This window comes from Lepisma saccharinum, chromosome 23, assembly GCF_977018435.1.
Source record: "Lepisma saccharinum chromosome 23, izLepSacc3.1, whole genome shotgun sequence".
In the NCBI taxonomy this organism is placed as follows: domain Eukaryota; kingdom Metazoa; phylum Arthropoda; class Insecta; order Zygentoma; family Lepismatidae; genus Lepisma; species Lepisma saccharinum.
The window spans coordinates 62564649-62581873 of record NC_139251.1 but is presented as its reverse complement, the minus strand read 5'-3'; the positions used below and the strand labels follow the sequence as shown (position 1 = coordinate 62581873).

General features: G+C 38.3%; 1 protein-coding gene across 2 annotated transcripts in view; it reads right to left on the bottom strand.

Annotated features, from left to right (window-relative positions):
• LOC145977743 (uncharacterized) overlaps positions 1–1522 on the bottom strand; it is a 291948-nt gene extending 290426 nt beyond the window's left edge. For both annotated transcript variants that reach the window (XM_083109997.1, XM_083109998.1), the window contains exon 1: positions 1072–1522. In XM_083109997.1, the coding sequence (XP_082966123.1) occupies positions 1072–1164 (93 nt within the window). In that variant the 5' untranslated portion in view covers positions 1165–1522. The remainder of the gene's footprint in view (positions 1–1071) is intronic.
• Between the last annotated feature and the right edge of the window lie 15703 nt (positions 1523–17225).

The window sequence follows — 17225 nt, the reverse complement described above, 5'->3', positions numbered from 1 at the left end:
TGGAGTTATGACCTCACCAACCCTCCCTTGGGCACGTCACTAGAGATAAATGAGTAAGCATTTGATCATACTGGGAAACGAAACATTAGATGTGTTGGGAACGGAAGGGTTTTCACTGTGCATTAATTGTTTCGTGATCCACCTGTATTCGGGTAGACTTCCTTTGATTCGTGCCGATATATGACAAGACAGCGGAAGCTGTGACAGGCATTTTTTAACACTTGTGAGTGCTAAGGCCTGAATCTGAACAAATTGGTGAGTTTCGGCTTTCATAAGAGCTGCAAACATGGGAGGACAAGACAAGTTAGTGCTGTTCAGGCTCGAATCAAAGAGAAATACTCGAGAACTGTCTGCGTCCAGTTCGCAACCCACAGTTTGAATCTCGCGTTGTCGAGTGGATTGTGCATCCCGTGCATGTGTAACAGCTTCGTAGAAACACTCAAAGACACCATAGATGTTTTTATGCCAGATGAGAAGAAATGGACAAACACACATACCGAGATGGTTCCGGCACACAATGTTAATGCATGGAAACAGAGGAGTCGAGTGGTAAAAAATGTTCCGATTTCACGTTCTGATTAAAATGACAGCCTTACAGTGGCGACGATTTAAGGGATAGTTGCTCCCCATTTTTTATTTTCTTGCCTCAACATTATGGCCTCTTAATGTTAAACCTTGTCTGCCAAGAGAAAGTAAACTTTCTTTGCACCGCCCTCCGCACCCCCCCCCCCCCTTTTTGGAACCCAATTGCCACCACTGGTCTTGAACATACAATTGTGAGGTTCTTACTATACCCCTTAAAAAAATGGTGTTGAGCCCCCCCAGAAAGGAATTCCTGGATACGTGCCTGGTGCCTAAAGTGTACGTACTTACAATCAACTACAATCCCCCGGTTAAAAACGTGAAATGAGACCCAATGTTTACACAAGCGCCTTTATTACCACTATTTGAAATCTTGAGAACGAGGCATCAAGGCATGAAATAATGTCATACGTTAGGACAAATTCCAGAAAACCGTGGCTATAAAAATGAAGCACAACGCATGTCAATAGTCACAATAACATCACTTACCTGTCTCCCAAGGGTCGGCGTGCCCGATGCGTAAGGATGATACACATTAGGCACTTGGTGCCTGTTCTTCTTGTCACTGAATAAAGTGTCCATATTCTTGATTTAATGTACGCACAGGATTCACGCACAGAAACACCACAGCACCACAGTCATCGGTAGTCACTATCGCGCCCGATCCACACGAAACATACACCTCACCTGTCCCGATCGACTTCACGGTCAATGTCCTCTATCTACCACTTTCGATGGAGGGGAGGGGGTGGACAAGGAGCCACAACAATGTCACGCTCTTGAATCAAAAGAAGGGCTGCTTCATTGTTGATTCGGAGCGTACAACACTTTTGCTGCACCTTACACAGAGCTTCGTGGTTCCAAATTCAAACTGCTTGTGTTCACTTTCGCCGGGGACCTTGATTTCACGTTGTTTTCCTCGCAAACGGTCGAGGATCGTCTGCTTGGTGTACGGAAATCTTCTGCCGCATGCTTCAGCGACGCTAGCGCCACGGGCGAAATGTTGCAAACTGAAGGAACTTTTCATCAAATGGAAACGTTAGCTGTGATAGAATTATAATACAGTGAAGTAGTGGCGCCAACTTGTGAGGGTCCATGGGGCCGAGCCCATACAGTAATTTTTTGTGTTATTATAATTATTAATGTAACTGATAAAATTATATAATGAACTGATCGATTCATTTATATAACTGATAAAAATTAACAAATTTCAAGGGTTATGTACAGTAAAGGGTAAAGGGGGGCAAAATGTCAAGATAGGGGGGCTAGGACAGATTGCTGTCCCATAGATAAGATTTACCATAGTGCAGGGTCAAAAGTGGCAAAAAGTATGGGGGGGGGGGGCAACTGCCAGTTGTTATGTGTTGTGAATTAATTGTAAGAATTGGATGTAGTGGTGTATCTGGCAATTGATGTCCTCAGCATGAATAATGAACAATTATTACTATTACAGGTGTAGTAGAAGACCTTGTAGAAAACTGTAACTTGAAATGTAAATATGTTGCTCTCACTATATTATTCTACATCTTTCATATTCAACCCGTGTAATTTTGTACTTATTTTTACTTAGTGCTGTATTACGTTCTTTGCTGTGCTGAGAACCTAAAATATAATATTTCTGTTATATACTTGTTATCGAGTTCGTGATGGAGTGCTTATTGATATTAGTACACAACAGGTTTTGATTGATTGATTGAATCATTGATTTGGTTGACTTTACTCCGCTAACCGCGAAGGTACAATGAAATCGATAAAGGGACACTCAACCCCCACCCCCCCAACACTTAGGAAATAAACTATTTTACAGAACACGCGTGGTATTGCTTACATTAACTTCGTTCTTGCAGTGAAAGGGGCGACGCTTTCAGAACACACTGAAATGTAAACGTCACTTCCACCCTGGGCTTCATTGTTGCAGACTAGCGAGGCTCTGGCGACTAACTCACGGCGAGTATACGTTTCTGTGTTGTGTGCTGTCCATGTCTGTTTGTTGAGTCGAGTTATGCACAGTAAGACTAATCTGTACTGGTCCTACAGTTGCAAGCGGGATCCGAACCACCATGTGCCTCCACCGGGCTTCGAACCCGGGGACCCCCTGATTACAAGGTGACGAACCTACCACTGCGCCATTAAGAAGGGCCACCCATGTGTGTTTGTGATTGTCCTTTCATCAATTTCACCTTCTCACCATTCGCCGCAGGATTTTTCTTAGGGGGGGCAGAGTCATATTAACATTATTCTTATTATTATTACTACTATTAATTTTGTTGTTGTTCTTGTTGTTATTATTATTGTTATTATCATTCCAGCTTTTACTTTTGTTGTTATTATTATTGATACTACTACTATACCGCGTTTGGTAGAACCTGTCCCGCTTCCCGCGCTAGGGAGCGCTCAACAGTTTCGGTGTCAATGGGCGCCTCCAGGATCGCTCAACACTTTAGCAAATGTTGACCTGCTACGTCACACAGTTTTATGGCCTTTCCTGGATGCAGAGTTGAGAAGTAGCGACGTTCCAGCCGAAAACAATTGAAAATCGCATTGCGTTGCCTTGTGGCGTCTGCAGCGAAAATGGCAGGGCGTGTTGGGCTGTTGAATACGGTGCCACTATTCATGGATTATGAATCGATGTGATGACATATATATGGATGCTATTTCAAATTAAAGTATGTGGTTAATCTCGAAGTAAAACATGAGTAGATCTAGATCTGTGTCTACTGTCTATAGAGATACAATTGGGGGGAAATGTTATATTCCTAATTTGAGAGCTTTGGTTACAACAATTCTCTGTGGTTACAATTTTATTTCTCCAAAATAATACGTAATAACCATGGAGGAGTGACATTGAGTGTAGAAAGGTTGTCGCCAGTTTTATTTAAGGATATATGTGTTTAAATTAAAGATTATTTTCGTATAGGAGTGCAAGTTTGACACAACACTCTACTTCTTGTGTGTTTGTTTGTTTGGTGTTTTAAGTCCACTTTATGCACAGTAGGCTAATTTGGACTGGGCCTACAGTTTAAAGTGGAATCCGAACCACCATGTGCCTACACCGGGTATCGAACCCGAAACGCTTTTTGTGTGTGTGTGACCTTATTGGTTGTAAACCTTTGTTAAAATACATATAACATACGCATACGCTACACTATAAGTGAAAGAAAGATTAGTTTCGAAAATGTGCTTTGAAATGGGATCATTATTCCTCAATAGTTTCATGCCATTGTTAATAGGTCGGCACCCGTGGTGGTGTGGTTCCCGGCCTGGGAATGAATGCTTGTTAGTGTCCTTTCATCAATTTCATCATATCATCATTCATTCCCATTTTCGCAAAATTGTCAAAAGTGGCACGAAAATGAAGTAAAATAAAACAAATCAATAAATCAACCATTGTTAATAGGACAATAATAAATACGATTTAAGAACAATAGTTTCATTTGAATTTTGTTTTTTATCGTCGCTTTTCTGCTACTTTTGGCTAATCGTGAAGATGAGGATGATTGATTATATGATGAAATTGATGAAAGGACACCCACAAAGAACGCCCAGGCTGGGATTTCAAACCCGTGACCCTGGCGTTGTAGCCACGGAAGTTGGCTTACGAACAGAAATGTTGAACAGTGAGTATAAGTTGCAAAATGTGTGCAAGATTGTATAACGGTGTTCTCACGTTGTTTTCACGCAATAATGTTTGATATAGTTTAAATTATCAATTGCTGATTGTGCTTTCGTAGCTGCGAAAAGAATGTAAATTAAAGCAATATAAATAAACACGTACGAATTGACGTTTATACATGAATATGCCACATTTTTTAGTTGTCTTTATGATTAACTCTGCATGATCATCGTTTAAGTTATTGTAATACCATCCTCCTTCCAATGGATTTTCAAATATCACACGGTGCATTTCTTGATATCACGCTCCCTTGAAAAGTATGTATTTCACCCAGGAAATGGCCTCGATACTTGATGCCAATTTTTCTTGCAAAAAGAAGGGACATTCACAAATAATATCTCGGAGTGGTTAAACATCGCGCTACGACGCCGGGTCCCGGGTTCGAATCCCGGCCTGGGCATGCTGTTCCTTGTGACTGTTCCTTCACCATATCATCACTCATCCCCATCTTCGCGATTAGCCAAAAGTTATAAAAATGCACAGTAAAATAAATCAAATCAATCAAATAACATCCATGCCTATACCGGACCTCGAACCCGAAACTTAAGTAGCGAGATAAAAAGTGGTCTCCACCTCAAGCTGAACACATGTTTGCAAGAGCATGCTCATTCGATTTAGCCGAAAAAACAACTTAATGTTGTGAACAGTATTTGGGTTCTTTACTTTTTTAACTGCGTTATTTTGTTGGTATTTTTAAATATACTTCAGTTGAAGCCAGTGCATAATTATCCGTTGACAGATTACTCATTCTCCGAGAATATAGTGGCGAAAAAGTTATTACTATTTAAGGCTATTGGATGCGCGTCCTAAAGGTGCGCTTGGGCTACATAATCGAACTTGCAAATACATTTTACTCCACGCATCTTTTAGTTCCGCCGCGCCATGTTGCAACTAACAGAAGACAGCAGACTTGCAGACGACAGTTGACCGCAGGTAGCGAGAGAATTTTATGTTGAGTGAAGCCGCGGTCGCTCCTTCTCAACAACCAGGTAGCAAGCGCCTCCAGGGTTCTTGCTACTCAACAATGTTGGGTTGCTGAGTGGTCCTGGAGGCGCCCAATGAGAAACGAGGAAAAAATCGTCTGCTGGGCAGCGAGGAGCGAATGAAAGCCAGAAGAGAGGCGTTTACGTAGACGCTGTTGCGACGTTGCGTATTTTAATTGGCTGCCTGGCTTTGACTTTCCCCAGCACGGAAACTGTTGAGCGCTCCCTAGCGCGGGAAGCGGGACAGGTTCTACCAAACGCGGTATACTTATGCTTTTTTTAAAAATCACATACATTTGAAATTTCCATGTTCTGTATATCTGCATAACAGTACACTTAACATCAATTCTTGAAGGACAAAACACTGTTTTTTATAGTTAAATGAGTGTAAAATAAACTGTAAGCTTACTTCAAATAATAATAATAATAATAATTGCTGTAACTTGTAAGTCACAGAAAACAATATATTTTGTTGAAAAATATCGCTACAATTTCACCTTTCCAATTTCATTAACTGTTTGCAGAAATCTCATGGGGGAAAGTGCCCCCTGCCCCCCTTCGAGCGCCCTTGATTCACCCTCATCTTCGAGATTAGCCAAAAAATGGCAGAAAACCGAAGTAAAATAAAACAAATCAATCAATGGACATGTCTGAAGGTACTGTTCTAAATTGTAATCTGTGGTCACTGTCCAAGCCTCCGTTGAAATCTCCACCCAATTCTTGAAGTGAACAATCGAAGCTCTCACGCGATAAGAAACGCAGCAGCCTGTAGAACGTAGTACTTCTTCCTGCCACGTCGCAACTCCTGGCGCCACCGCTGTCGTCTGGTTGGTCTGCTTCGTATTCCACGCTCCCCACTTCCCTTGCCAGCATGTAGAGCGCCCGCCGTAAGACTGGGCAAGAACTATAATGTAGCGGAACGGGGAGTACCTACAGTTTAAGTAGCATCCAACCTACATGGGCGTAACCAGAAATTTTTGTTAGGGTGGGGCCAATGATAAAAGTTGAATAAACAATAATCATAATTATTAACATGCTTATGATGATTATTATTATGCAAGAATAACTATTATAAACTAATAATAAAACACACCAATGGAACTACAAATTTATTATTATTATTATTATTATTATTGTTATTATTATTATTATTATTATTATGTAACAACTCATTAGACTCCTCTCAGCTGCTCTCAGAAATCCCTTTTTATGTACCATATAATAAGGTAAGACCACGGAAAGAGCTGTTTCAAGTACCGAGAGCTCAAACAAAGTCAGCTAATGCGGCACCCACTCGGAGAATGTGTAGGTTATATAACGAAATTGCAAAGACATATGATAAAATATACATCTTCCAAAGTTTTCGAAAATTCAAAAGGGAAACAAACTTTTTTCCAAAGCTAGACTTAACTTTGTTTATTAGTTCAGTCTCTTTATGTACAGGCGTAGAGTCCATCCTATTTTTCTTTTTTTATTTACTAATTACTGTCATTACATCTATATATAATCGTTTTTAAATGTAAGGTGAAGTACATATGTTTTTCCTTGGTTATTTTCTTGGTTATCATGTGTAAGTTCTAACCCAAACTGTCAGGTTAATATTTTATACTTCTCTTTCATATCTAATCTTATATTAATTTTTATATTACTGTAACACATATTATCATATTATTGTACTTTTTGAATTCTTCTGATTGCATATTTTGTGTACCAAACAGTGTTATAATACAAGACACTGTAAATGGGCATTTGCCTGTAGTGTCATGTCTTTAAATAAATAAATAAATAAATAAATATATCTACCTTGGAAGAAAGAAGAAGATTGAAAATAAACAATTTTGTACAAAATACTTTATCTTTCCAAGTAGATAGTGAATACTTTTCAATATATCTTATAAAATTCCCACATGGAATATGACGAATATCTGAATTCCAATATATCTCAAAAAGGTCAGAGGTTTAATAGCTGAACTTGAGGAAAGATACAATATGAACTTTGATGACGTATAAGATTGACTTATTATTTTACAATGATATATTCAATTTTGTAATTTTATACATTATTGGTGTCACTTTTCTAATCGATCCACCCTGGGTGAATATCTAGCTGAACTTTTTTTTCTCACCATTTCATGCAGTTAGTGCACTGAAATACATAAGTTGTTGTTATCTTTTACACACCTTGTTCAGCAAAATGCTTTAAAAGTTAGGATAAAATTTTAGTCATAATGTTTATGTTATGTGACGTCCCTCGCAGAACTCTAATTTTGGAATTCTGAAAAAGTAAAATCTAAATGTTAGAATGTTTCCTGTATTTTTTAACTAAATATTTTCGATATAAGTAGCTCATATCCGAGTTAGTGGATGTTGGTGTTTAGTATTCAGAATTAATTTGCATGTATTTAGAATAAATTTACATATTTTTCATAAAATTAATATCCATATTTTCATAAAACTTATAAATATGCATGTACATAAATATAAATTAGTTCTAATTATATGTAAATTTATTCTAAATACATGCAAATTAATTATGAATACTAAGCACCAACATCCACTAACTCGGATATTAGCTATTGATTTAATACCATACTTACATGGTTATTCTGTTCAAATAATAACTATCTGGTTTTTATTTCGATTAGGAAGTACAAAAATAATTAGCCTTTGTAACTTGAAAACAATGCCAAATTCCAGGAGGGCCGGTTGACCTGTTCCACCCCCCTCCCCCTTCCTTGCATCCCACCTATGAAATAGCTAGTGTCGCACTAAGAATCGTACGTGGTTCTCGTTGATTGAAACTAAAGTGTCGTTATGACTATAATCTCGTACATCTCTTATTACTGTCTGGTGTATTCTACCTTTTCCTATATATATAGCATACAGCATACATACACACAAACACACACACACACACACACATACATATATAAGATTAAAACTAATTTATTAATTAATAGGAACAGAATGAATATTATCAGCGATTATGCGAAGTGATTTAGAGTTTCTTTACCACGGTAACTTGGCAACACTCGCAGAGTGCGGCTTGGGAGTTTGTTGCCATCATAAGATCACACATGGAAGCACTCCACTTAAATGAAACATTCTACCACAAAGCTGCTGAAAGGAGAGAATGGGTCAGCGCACAGAAAACAATTCACCTTATACACAGGTGGCGCCGGAAGCCTACTCGAGTTACCAAGTTTGATGGTTCTGGGTTAGAGTCCCAACCCGTGCAACTTTGTCACTTCATAAATCACATTGAATCACCAATTAATTCCAGAGTTCTGATAAGATTAAGATATATAAAGTGAAGTGAAATAACAAAACGATCACATTCGTAAGATACTCATATTAATCCACTTTATACAGGGTGTCCAAAAAGTCAGGCAATCGAGCTTTTGAAATACGATAAGAGACATGAACATGAGCGGTCATATGGGGGAAAGTTACAAAGGTGTAAATAGAAGTTTTTATACGAAGCCAAAACAAACATGAATAAAATACAGCTGTGGGGTAACTTGCAATAATTTTCGATGCGTATCGATGGTATCCGCGGGTATTTATCGAATTGATGAAAGAGCGATAAATTTTGACGCATTTAGTTTACATTTTTATGCTAGAAAGCGTCTAACCCTGTCTCTATTGACGAGAGAGATCTACGGTGGCGCCCCCAAGTGGTAGAATTTGCAAGCTCCCAAACAGTTAGGCCTTTAACAGTTCGTAAAGATGCACGGATGTTTACGGAGAAACGGTGACCATGTCGTAAAGAAAATCAGTTTCAAGGGACGTTGCTCTATTTTGTAGTCTGGGGGTTATTTAGATATGAAAATTGATATCTGTACAAATGTTAAAGAGTGGAAATTATCACGAAATGGATGGGCTTTCTGGTCATAGAATGCACCGATCTGTCTGCCCGCCAATTTTGACGTAAGCAAATATGAAGAAGCGAGGACTTCCCGTAGGACGAAACCAAATCCAATGAAGTACTGTTTATTTTAAGGGTGTAATTCATATAAAACTACAAACATATAATTGCAAAATTTCGAAGCAGACAAGAAGTTAATACGAGGGAGAATCAAATGAAAACCGCAAAAGTGCCATAAAAAATCTATTTTTCTTTCTAGGCGTTTGGAAATTTGCAGACACAATCCTTGACGTCTTTCCGAGCTGGTAGTACGAAGCAGTGCCGGTAGGTGGGGTTGGATGTGAGTAACAGCTGATTCAAGATGGCGGCACCACTACGCAGTTGCACCAAGCAGGAACAGCATAGAGTTATTCGATTTTTATGGAGTGAAGGTGTGAAACCGGTTGATATTCATTGGAGAATGCAGACGAAGTATGGGGTCGCCTGTCTGTCACAGCGGCAAGTCTACGATTGGTGCAAGAAATTCGCAAAAGGTACGACTTTATTGACTGATGCTCCCCGTCCGGGTTAGGCTCAGTGAGTTGTGATAGAGGACTCCATAGCCGCAGCAGATCGGCTTATTCAGGAAAACCGGCGCGTCGCCCTGGCTGAAATAGCTTCCTTGCTGAATATGAGCTTCGATTGAGTACAACACATAGTGCATGACGAACTCCGCTACAGAAAAGTGTCCGCCAGGTGGGTTCCTCGACAGCTGACGCAGGAACTGAAAGTCCGTGAGGTTGACGCATGTCAAGAGCTAAAAAGGTCCTATTCTGGAACACTACATGCCCCCACGTACGACAATGACTAGTGCCACCTACACCGACCTTCTCAAGAACCATTTGAGGCCAGCGATACGATAAACACAAAGCGAAGGGGATTGCTGAATGCAGGTGTTTCGCTTCAACATGATAACACCCGTCCTCATTCTGCTCGTGCAACCATGAAAACCATCGATGACCTACGCTCAAGGGCCTACCACATCCGCCATACTCACCAGATTTGGCACCATCCCATTTCCACATCTTTGGTACATTAAAGGAGCATCTTGGAGGGCAGAGGTTCAAGTCTGATGAAGACGTCCAATCGGCGGTGCACGACTGGCTACACAGTCAACCGAAAGAATTTTTCTCACGCGGTATCGAAGCACTACCTATCCGGTGGCGTAAGTGGCGTATATAGAGAAATGATGTACAGTGTCTCTCAAAAGTTTTAGGACAACGACATTTTAAACTAGGCAACCCAATTTACACAAGGCGTTGGTGGGTTGCGTGTAGAGCTAGGCTCAATTTCAGGGTTGCCGCATGCACAATAGATATTTATAAAATACGCGAAAGAAATAAAAACAAGTATTATTTTATAAAAGTATTAAAAATATCACTATTATATCGCATGTGACAAAATTCCTTCTCAAAGAAAAAAAATAGGTTTTCTAGTATTTCATCGCTGATGAGTCTACAGAAAGGAAAACAGGTGAGAGAAAACGAGAGGTGACAAAGGACAGGAGAAAGAGAAAGCGAAAGGAGAAGACGAAAAGTAGAGGAGAGAAGAAAGAGAGGATAGACGAGGAGAAGAGATGTAGTGAGGAGAATGGAAAATGATTCTAGGAGAGATGAGCAAAGAAGAAAAACGAGATGAGAGAAGAGGAGACGAGAAGAGGGGAGTGGAGAGTAGAGTAAAGGAGAGAAAAAGAGAAGAACGAAAAGAGGAGGAGAAAAGTGCAGTCAAGTCGGAAATCTAAGACAGGAGAGGAGATACGAGGAGTGGAGATGAGTGGGATGGAGATAAGATGCGAGAAAAGTAGGGAAGGTGATATGAGATAAAAGCAGAGCAGAAGGAGGGGAGAGAAAAAGGAGAAGGAGAAGAGAAGAACAGAAGGGACTGAAGAGAAGAGGTAGTTGCAGAAAATATCGTCTCAGCGTCAAGAATTGATGCATTGGTCAAATTGTCGACATGAAACATTCAATAACATTTTGAAATGTATTGGAGAATGTATTAAATCGGTGCGAAATGCCTTTTGGCTTAGTTCAGAGCAAGATAAAATCTTCCATGTAAGATCTTTGATTTTACCTGCAATTATACCACTAAAAGCATGAATGTAATTTTAATATTTATAAGAATTATCCAATTGTTGTCCACTTCTCGGTTCGTTGAAATGGAGATTTTGTAATTTAATATTTCCCCTCCCCCCATAGTTAATTCCAAACTGAATTATTCCGTTTCACACGGCGTGGACAATGAACACAATGGGATAGGTCTAAAACTTACGAAAATTTTCTGCCACCGGAAGGGTTTGAACCTACGACCATCAGATTGACAGTCCTGAACGGTAAACACTACCCTACAAGCTTTCGCTCCTGAAAGTAAGTAGAAGGAGCTGACCAATGGGAAATGTAGATGCAACTCTCTTCCTACATGTAATGTGCAAACAATACTTGTTTGTAACAAAGAAAACGAAGGTAGTATGACTCGGCGAAAACATTTAATGGAGAATTTGCACATGATGAGAACTTTTCATTCGATATTTGCGGATGTATCCTTGCATTAAACTCGAGTGGGAAAAGGGGTAAAATTAGTATGTCCTGAATCGCACAAATATAAATAGTTATTTCATTAATATTTTTCAATGTCTTTGAAGCAGTACACAGTTATCGTTAGAGTATCATAATTCACGATCTTATACATAAAAATATCCCTTTGAACGTGTGTCAAATCATTTATTTGTTTATTTTTTATAAATTCCATATGCAGAACAATGTAGCCACTATACACTGCGATTACAAATAATGTTACCATGCTCTTGTTTATAATAAAAGGAGAACTAAAAAAAATACCTCCTAAGGAGGATCGAACCTTGAACCGCTAGCAACCCAATCGAGTACTCTAACCACTACACCACGCCCTTACCTTCGCTTGAAATAACAATTTTTAATTATTCTGTCCCTCCAATATTGTAAATGTCGTTGGGTATACATGTAGTTGAACTTTTACTTTAATTTTGAATTGCTTTCTTGTAGTATAGCACATAGCTTCGAGAAATAATTTTCGAAGTGATGAAGGAAAACGAGAACATTGGTAGTTGTAAAATGCGAGATGTTTCTTCCAACTTATTATTGTTTTTATACATTATTAATAGAAAATATCTAGAGGCTTGAACATTGCAGGACGATATTCTTTTCCTGTGATACTGTAACGGACGAAATGCTTGTTTACTGACGCAAGTCTCGTGTTCAGAACAGTCTTATGAAATGTAGTTGCTGTTCCGTAAGGTAACACGAAATAATTACACCGTTTGAGAACTACCAAATCTGCGCAACGTTAGACGAAAACAGGCGGAACATTTTATTCATAAAATCACTTCACATTTGACAGTATTAGTCAAGAGAGTCTCGTGGGACACTCTGTTAAGGTGCTGGAGTAAATCCTTCTTATTTTTCTTCCTCGAAGAACAACAATTTTTAAAGTAGAGCAACAGTCGTTCTGCTCTTTCTTATTTCTTTTAAATTCTTCCACATTCCTTTAATTGGGTTAAAAATAAATAAAAATATTGCTTGCATTTCTGTCATTGACGTAGACCAGGCTCGTATGCAGGATTTCTTTGAGGGAGGGGCCACATCCAATATATATATATATATATATATATATATATATATATATATAGAGAGAGAGAGAGAGAGAGAGAGAGAGAGAGAGAGAGAGAGAGAGAGAGGCAGATATTACAAAATAGTTCAAATAGTGCGAGCGCCATTTAAAAGTCATGATAATTCTATGTTTAGAAAATAATATATTTATAAATTAAATTTTGCGTACTAGGAATTATTATTACAATAAAGAACATGTGTAATTGTGAGTTAAGAAAAAACAATAATAAATAGACATTCTCGCATCACGATTGCAGTTCGAAAAAGTCGGGACAGGGATTGAAAGTAACGCACTGTCCTGACTAAATCGGTGAATCTGACGTCTGCTAGCCTTGCATTATAAAACTAAAACCATCCAATATTGCAGCCTGAAGACTTTTGCGAAGAAACAGATTCATTTATGTAAAAACAAAATTGAAATTTTTACACATTTCTAAAATCAACATTTAAATATTTCAGGGTTCGAGGAGGGCATGGCCCCCATGCCCTCCTGGGTACTGGCCAGACGTAGACAGTGGGAGAGAAATTTTGGAGAATCTTTCTATTAAATTATTCCAACTTATGCTCAGATAGGTTTATTGACAATCGTGAACTTTTCGTTTAATAGATAATATTTGGTTTTAAACGACTGGAGAACATTGGTCTAATTTCCTTTCTTCCTCTTTTGAGAGAATATATACTTCTACAATAGCAATCGCGTTCGGAAACGGTGAAAAAAATGACTTGGTTTTCAAAGGCAGACAAGCTTGGTAGCGTAGCTTGCTCGCGTTCAAAGTGACTCACTCACGCTATTCAAGGCCGCTTCTTATCGCAAAACACTGTCTGTCGATGCACAGTGTCTGCACCCAGCAAGTTACAAGTGACCAGAGTTGAATTTTAAAGAGAATCTGAAGAATGATAGATTTCATCAGAGGCGGCTAGGTGGGCACTAGCTCACCATGCAATAGTTTAAGTGGTAATTTCTGACAAACAAGAAACCTTATTGAATAAGTATTGGGATAGCAATACGTGTATCCGCTCCTTTTTAACAATGTAAGCTCGAAGACAATTTGTATTCCATTTGTTTATATTGGCAACTTGCTCAACCGGAGGTTATTATAAGGAACTATTTGGTAGATGTTCATGTAACCGTTATAAAATTACAAATAAAATATATTCACAAGCTTAGATATACTAACAACGAAGAAATAAATTTAGAGTTAAATTTCAAATGCATATGTATAGAGTAATTCCAGAAGTACAGAGCTATATCAGAGTATTGAACTTCTTTTTCGTGTTTACAATATTGACGCGACAGAATAATTAAAAATTGTTGCTCCAAGGAAAACAAAGGGCGTAGTGTATTGGTTAGAGTTCTTGAAAGCATTGATTGCGGTCCCAGGTTCGATCCTCCTTAGGAGGTATTTTCTTTAATTCTCCTTTTATTATAAACAAGAGCATGGTAACATTATTTGTAATAGCAGTGTATAGTGGCTACATTATTCTGCATATGGAATTTATAAAAAATAAACAAATAAATGATTTGACACACGTTCAAAGGGATATTTTTATGTATAAGATCGTGAATTATGATACTCTAACGATAACTGTGTACTGCTTCAAAGACATTGAAAAATATTAATGAAATAACTATTTATATTTGTGCGATTCAGGACATACTAATTTTACCCCTTTTCCCACTCGAGTTTAATGCAAGGATACATCCGCAAATATCGAATGAAAAGTTCTCATCATGTGCAAATTCTCCATTAAATGTTTTCGCCGAGTCATACTACCTTCGTTTTCTTTGTTACAAACAAGTATTGTTTGCACATTACATGTAGGAAGAGAGTTGCATCTACATTTCCCATTGGTCAGCTCCTTCTACTTACTTTCAGGAGCGAAAGCTTGTAGGGTAGTGTTTACCGTTCAGGACTGTCAATCTGATGGTCGTAGGTTCAAACCCTTCCGGTGGCAGAAAATTTTCGTAAGTTTTAGACCTATCCCATTGTGTTCATTGTCCACGCCGTGTGAAACGGAATAATTCAGTTTGGAATTAACTATGGGGGGAGGGGAAATATTAAATTACAAAATCTCCATTTCAACGAACCGAGAAGTGGACAACAATTGGATAATTCTTATAAATATTAAAATTACATTCATGCTTTTAGTGGTATAATTGCAGGTAAAATCAAAGATCTTACATGGAAGATTTTATCTTGCTCTGAACTAAGCCAAAAGGCATTTCGCACCGATTTAATACATTCTCCAATACATTTCAAAATGTTATTGAATGTTTCATGTCGACAATTTGACCAATGCATCAATTCTTGACGCTGAGACGATATTTTCTGCAACTACCTCTTCTCTTCAGTCCCTTCTGTTCTTCTCTTCTCCTTCTCCTTCTTCTTTCCCCTCCTTCTGCTCTGCTTTTATCTCATATCACCTTCCCTACTTTTCTCGCATCTTATCTCCATCCCACTCATCTCCACTCCTCGTATCTCCTCTCCTGTCTTAGATTTCCGACTTGACTGCACTTTTCTCCTCCTCTTTTCGTTCTTCTCTTTTTCTCTCCTTTACTCTACTCTCCACTCCCCTCTTCTCGTCTCCTCTTCTCTCATCTCGTTTTTCTTCTTTGCTCATCTCTCCTAGAATCATTTTCCATTCTCCTCACTACATCTCTTCTCCTCGTCTATCCTCTCTTTCTTCTCTCCTCTACTTTTCGTCTTCTCCTTTCGCTTTCTCTTTCTCCTGTCCTTTGTCACCTCTCGTTTTCTCTCACCTGTTTTCCTTTCTGTAGACTCATCAGCGATGAAATACTAGAAAACCTATTTTTTTTTCTTTGAGAAGGAATTTTGTCACATGCGATATAATAGTGATATTTTTAATACTTTTATAAAATAATACTTGTTTTTATTTCTTTCGCGTATTTTATAAATATCTATTGTGCATGCGGCAACCCTGAAATTGAGCCTAGCTCTACACGCAACCCACCAACGCCTTGTGTAAATTGGGTTGCCTAGTTTAAAATGTCGTTGTCCTAAAACTTTTGAGAGACACTGTACAATCAAACATTATCCCTGTATTAAAATAGTGGCAAAAATTAATTGCGGTTTTCATTTGATTCTCCCTCGTAGTTTGGCAGCGGAATTGGCAATTGGCAAAAGAAAGTAACAAAGCACATACTGGTGTGCAATTTACATTTTCGTGAAAAGTTTATTTTTCTTACAACGTAAGTACTTGTTTATTTGTATGTCGTTACGTAAAATATAATTAGATGTAATATTTATGAACAATATTCTTCTTTTATGTTAGTGTATTCTTTATTACTTAAGAGAGTGGATCGAAATTCACAGGAATTTAATCAAGGCGGTACGATGTAATGAGTCACATAAATGCACATATTGCTATGAAAATAAGGAAGACAGATCCGCTATCAAGGACTAAATACCAGGAAGTTCAATCTTCAATATGTAGTATTTTTTCTGGTCCATTGTTCATTTGTGCATGGTCCAACTTAGAAGCACAACGCAAATGGTAGCATTTAAAACGTATGTCCTGACTTCAGTATAATAAGAATTTATACAAGTGAATTGATTAATATTGTAGTAACTTAGCCGGTTTTCATCAATTCCTCGCTCGTATCTCATCGTTTTATGCAATTGTTCACCAAAACAAGACACCAGCTACATTACAAAAATAGCGGAAGCCAGGTACTTATGAATAACTTTTCCAAAGCCTTGGACTGATAACATAAATGAATGTGAGGAGATAGTTTCCCGTACATGACAAACCCTCTCCATTGCCTGTGGCTTATATTCTGTTTTTGCGTTTTGTGCTTTTCACGAAACCCTTCCTCGTCGAGCCTCGCGTCTTGAATAAGCAGCTGCTCGCCCAAAGCAAGCGGTATCGGATAACACACCATCAACTTATTATCACTGTTTGGAAGCCATACTGGAAACAAATGAAAGGAGGTCATGCCTCCCTTTCGGGGGCTTCGTTGCTGCACAAATCTTTTATGAATGTAATGGTTCCATCTCTTGTCGTCTCAACCCTTTATTCTTATTCCAGCATAAACGTTCAACCGCATGAAGTACGATATCATACCGGAATGTGTGTCGTAAATTCTGCTCAGTACTGTCACCTAGCGTGAAAGGAAGAACTAAGTCAATTGGCTTGCAGTAAAGATCTTGATTGTCTATTGATGTAAATGAAGTTATTGATGAGTTTAAGAACATTGTAGTACCTTTTGACAGACGTCTCTTGCTATAGATGACGTGTATTTTGATGAATTTGTTTGTAACATTTATGAACATTTTTTTTTTGTGTGTGTAATTTCTATGCAATTTGATTTTTTTCTACTACATATATTCAGAAATTTTCAACACTGTCATTTAGTGAATTTATATTCCTTTAAAAAGATCAGTGCAGTTAAAGAGCCAAGTGATTGTATTGCAAAA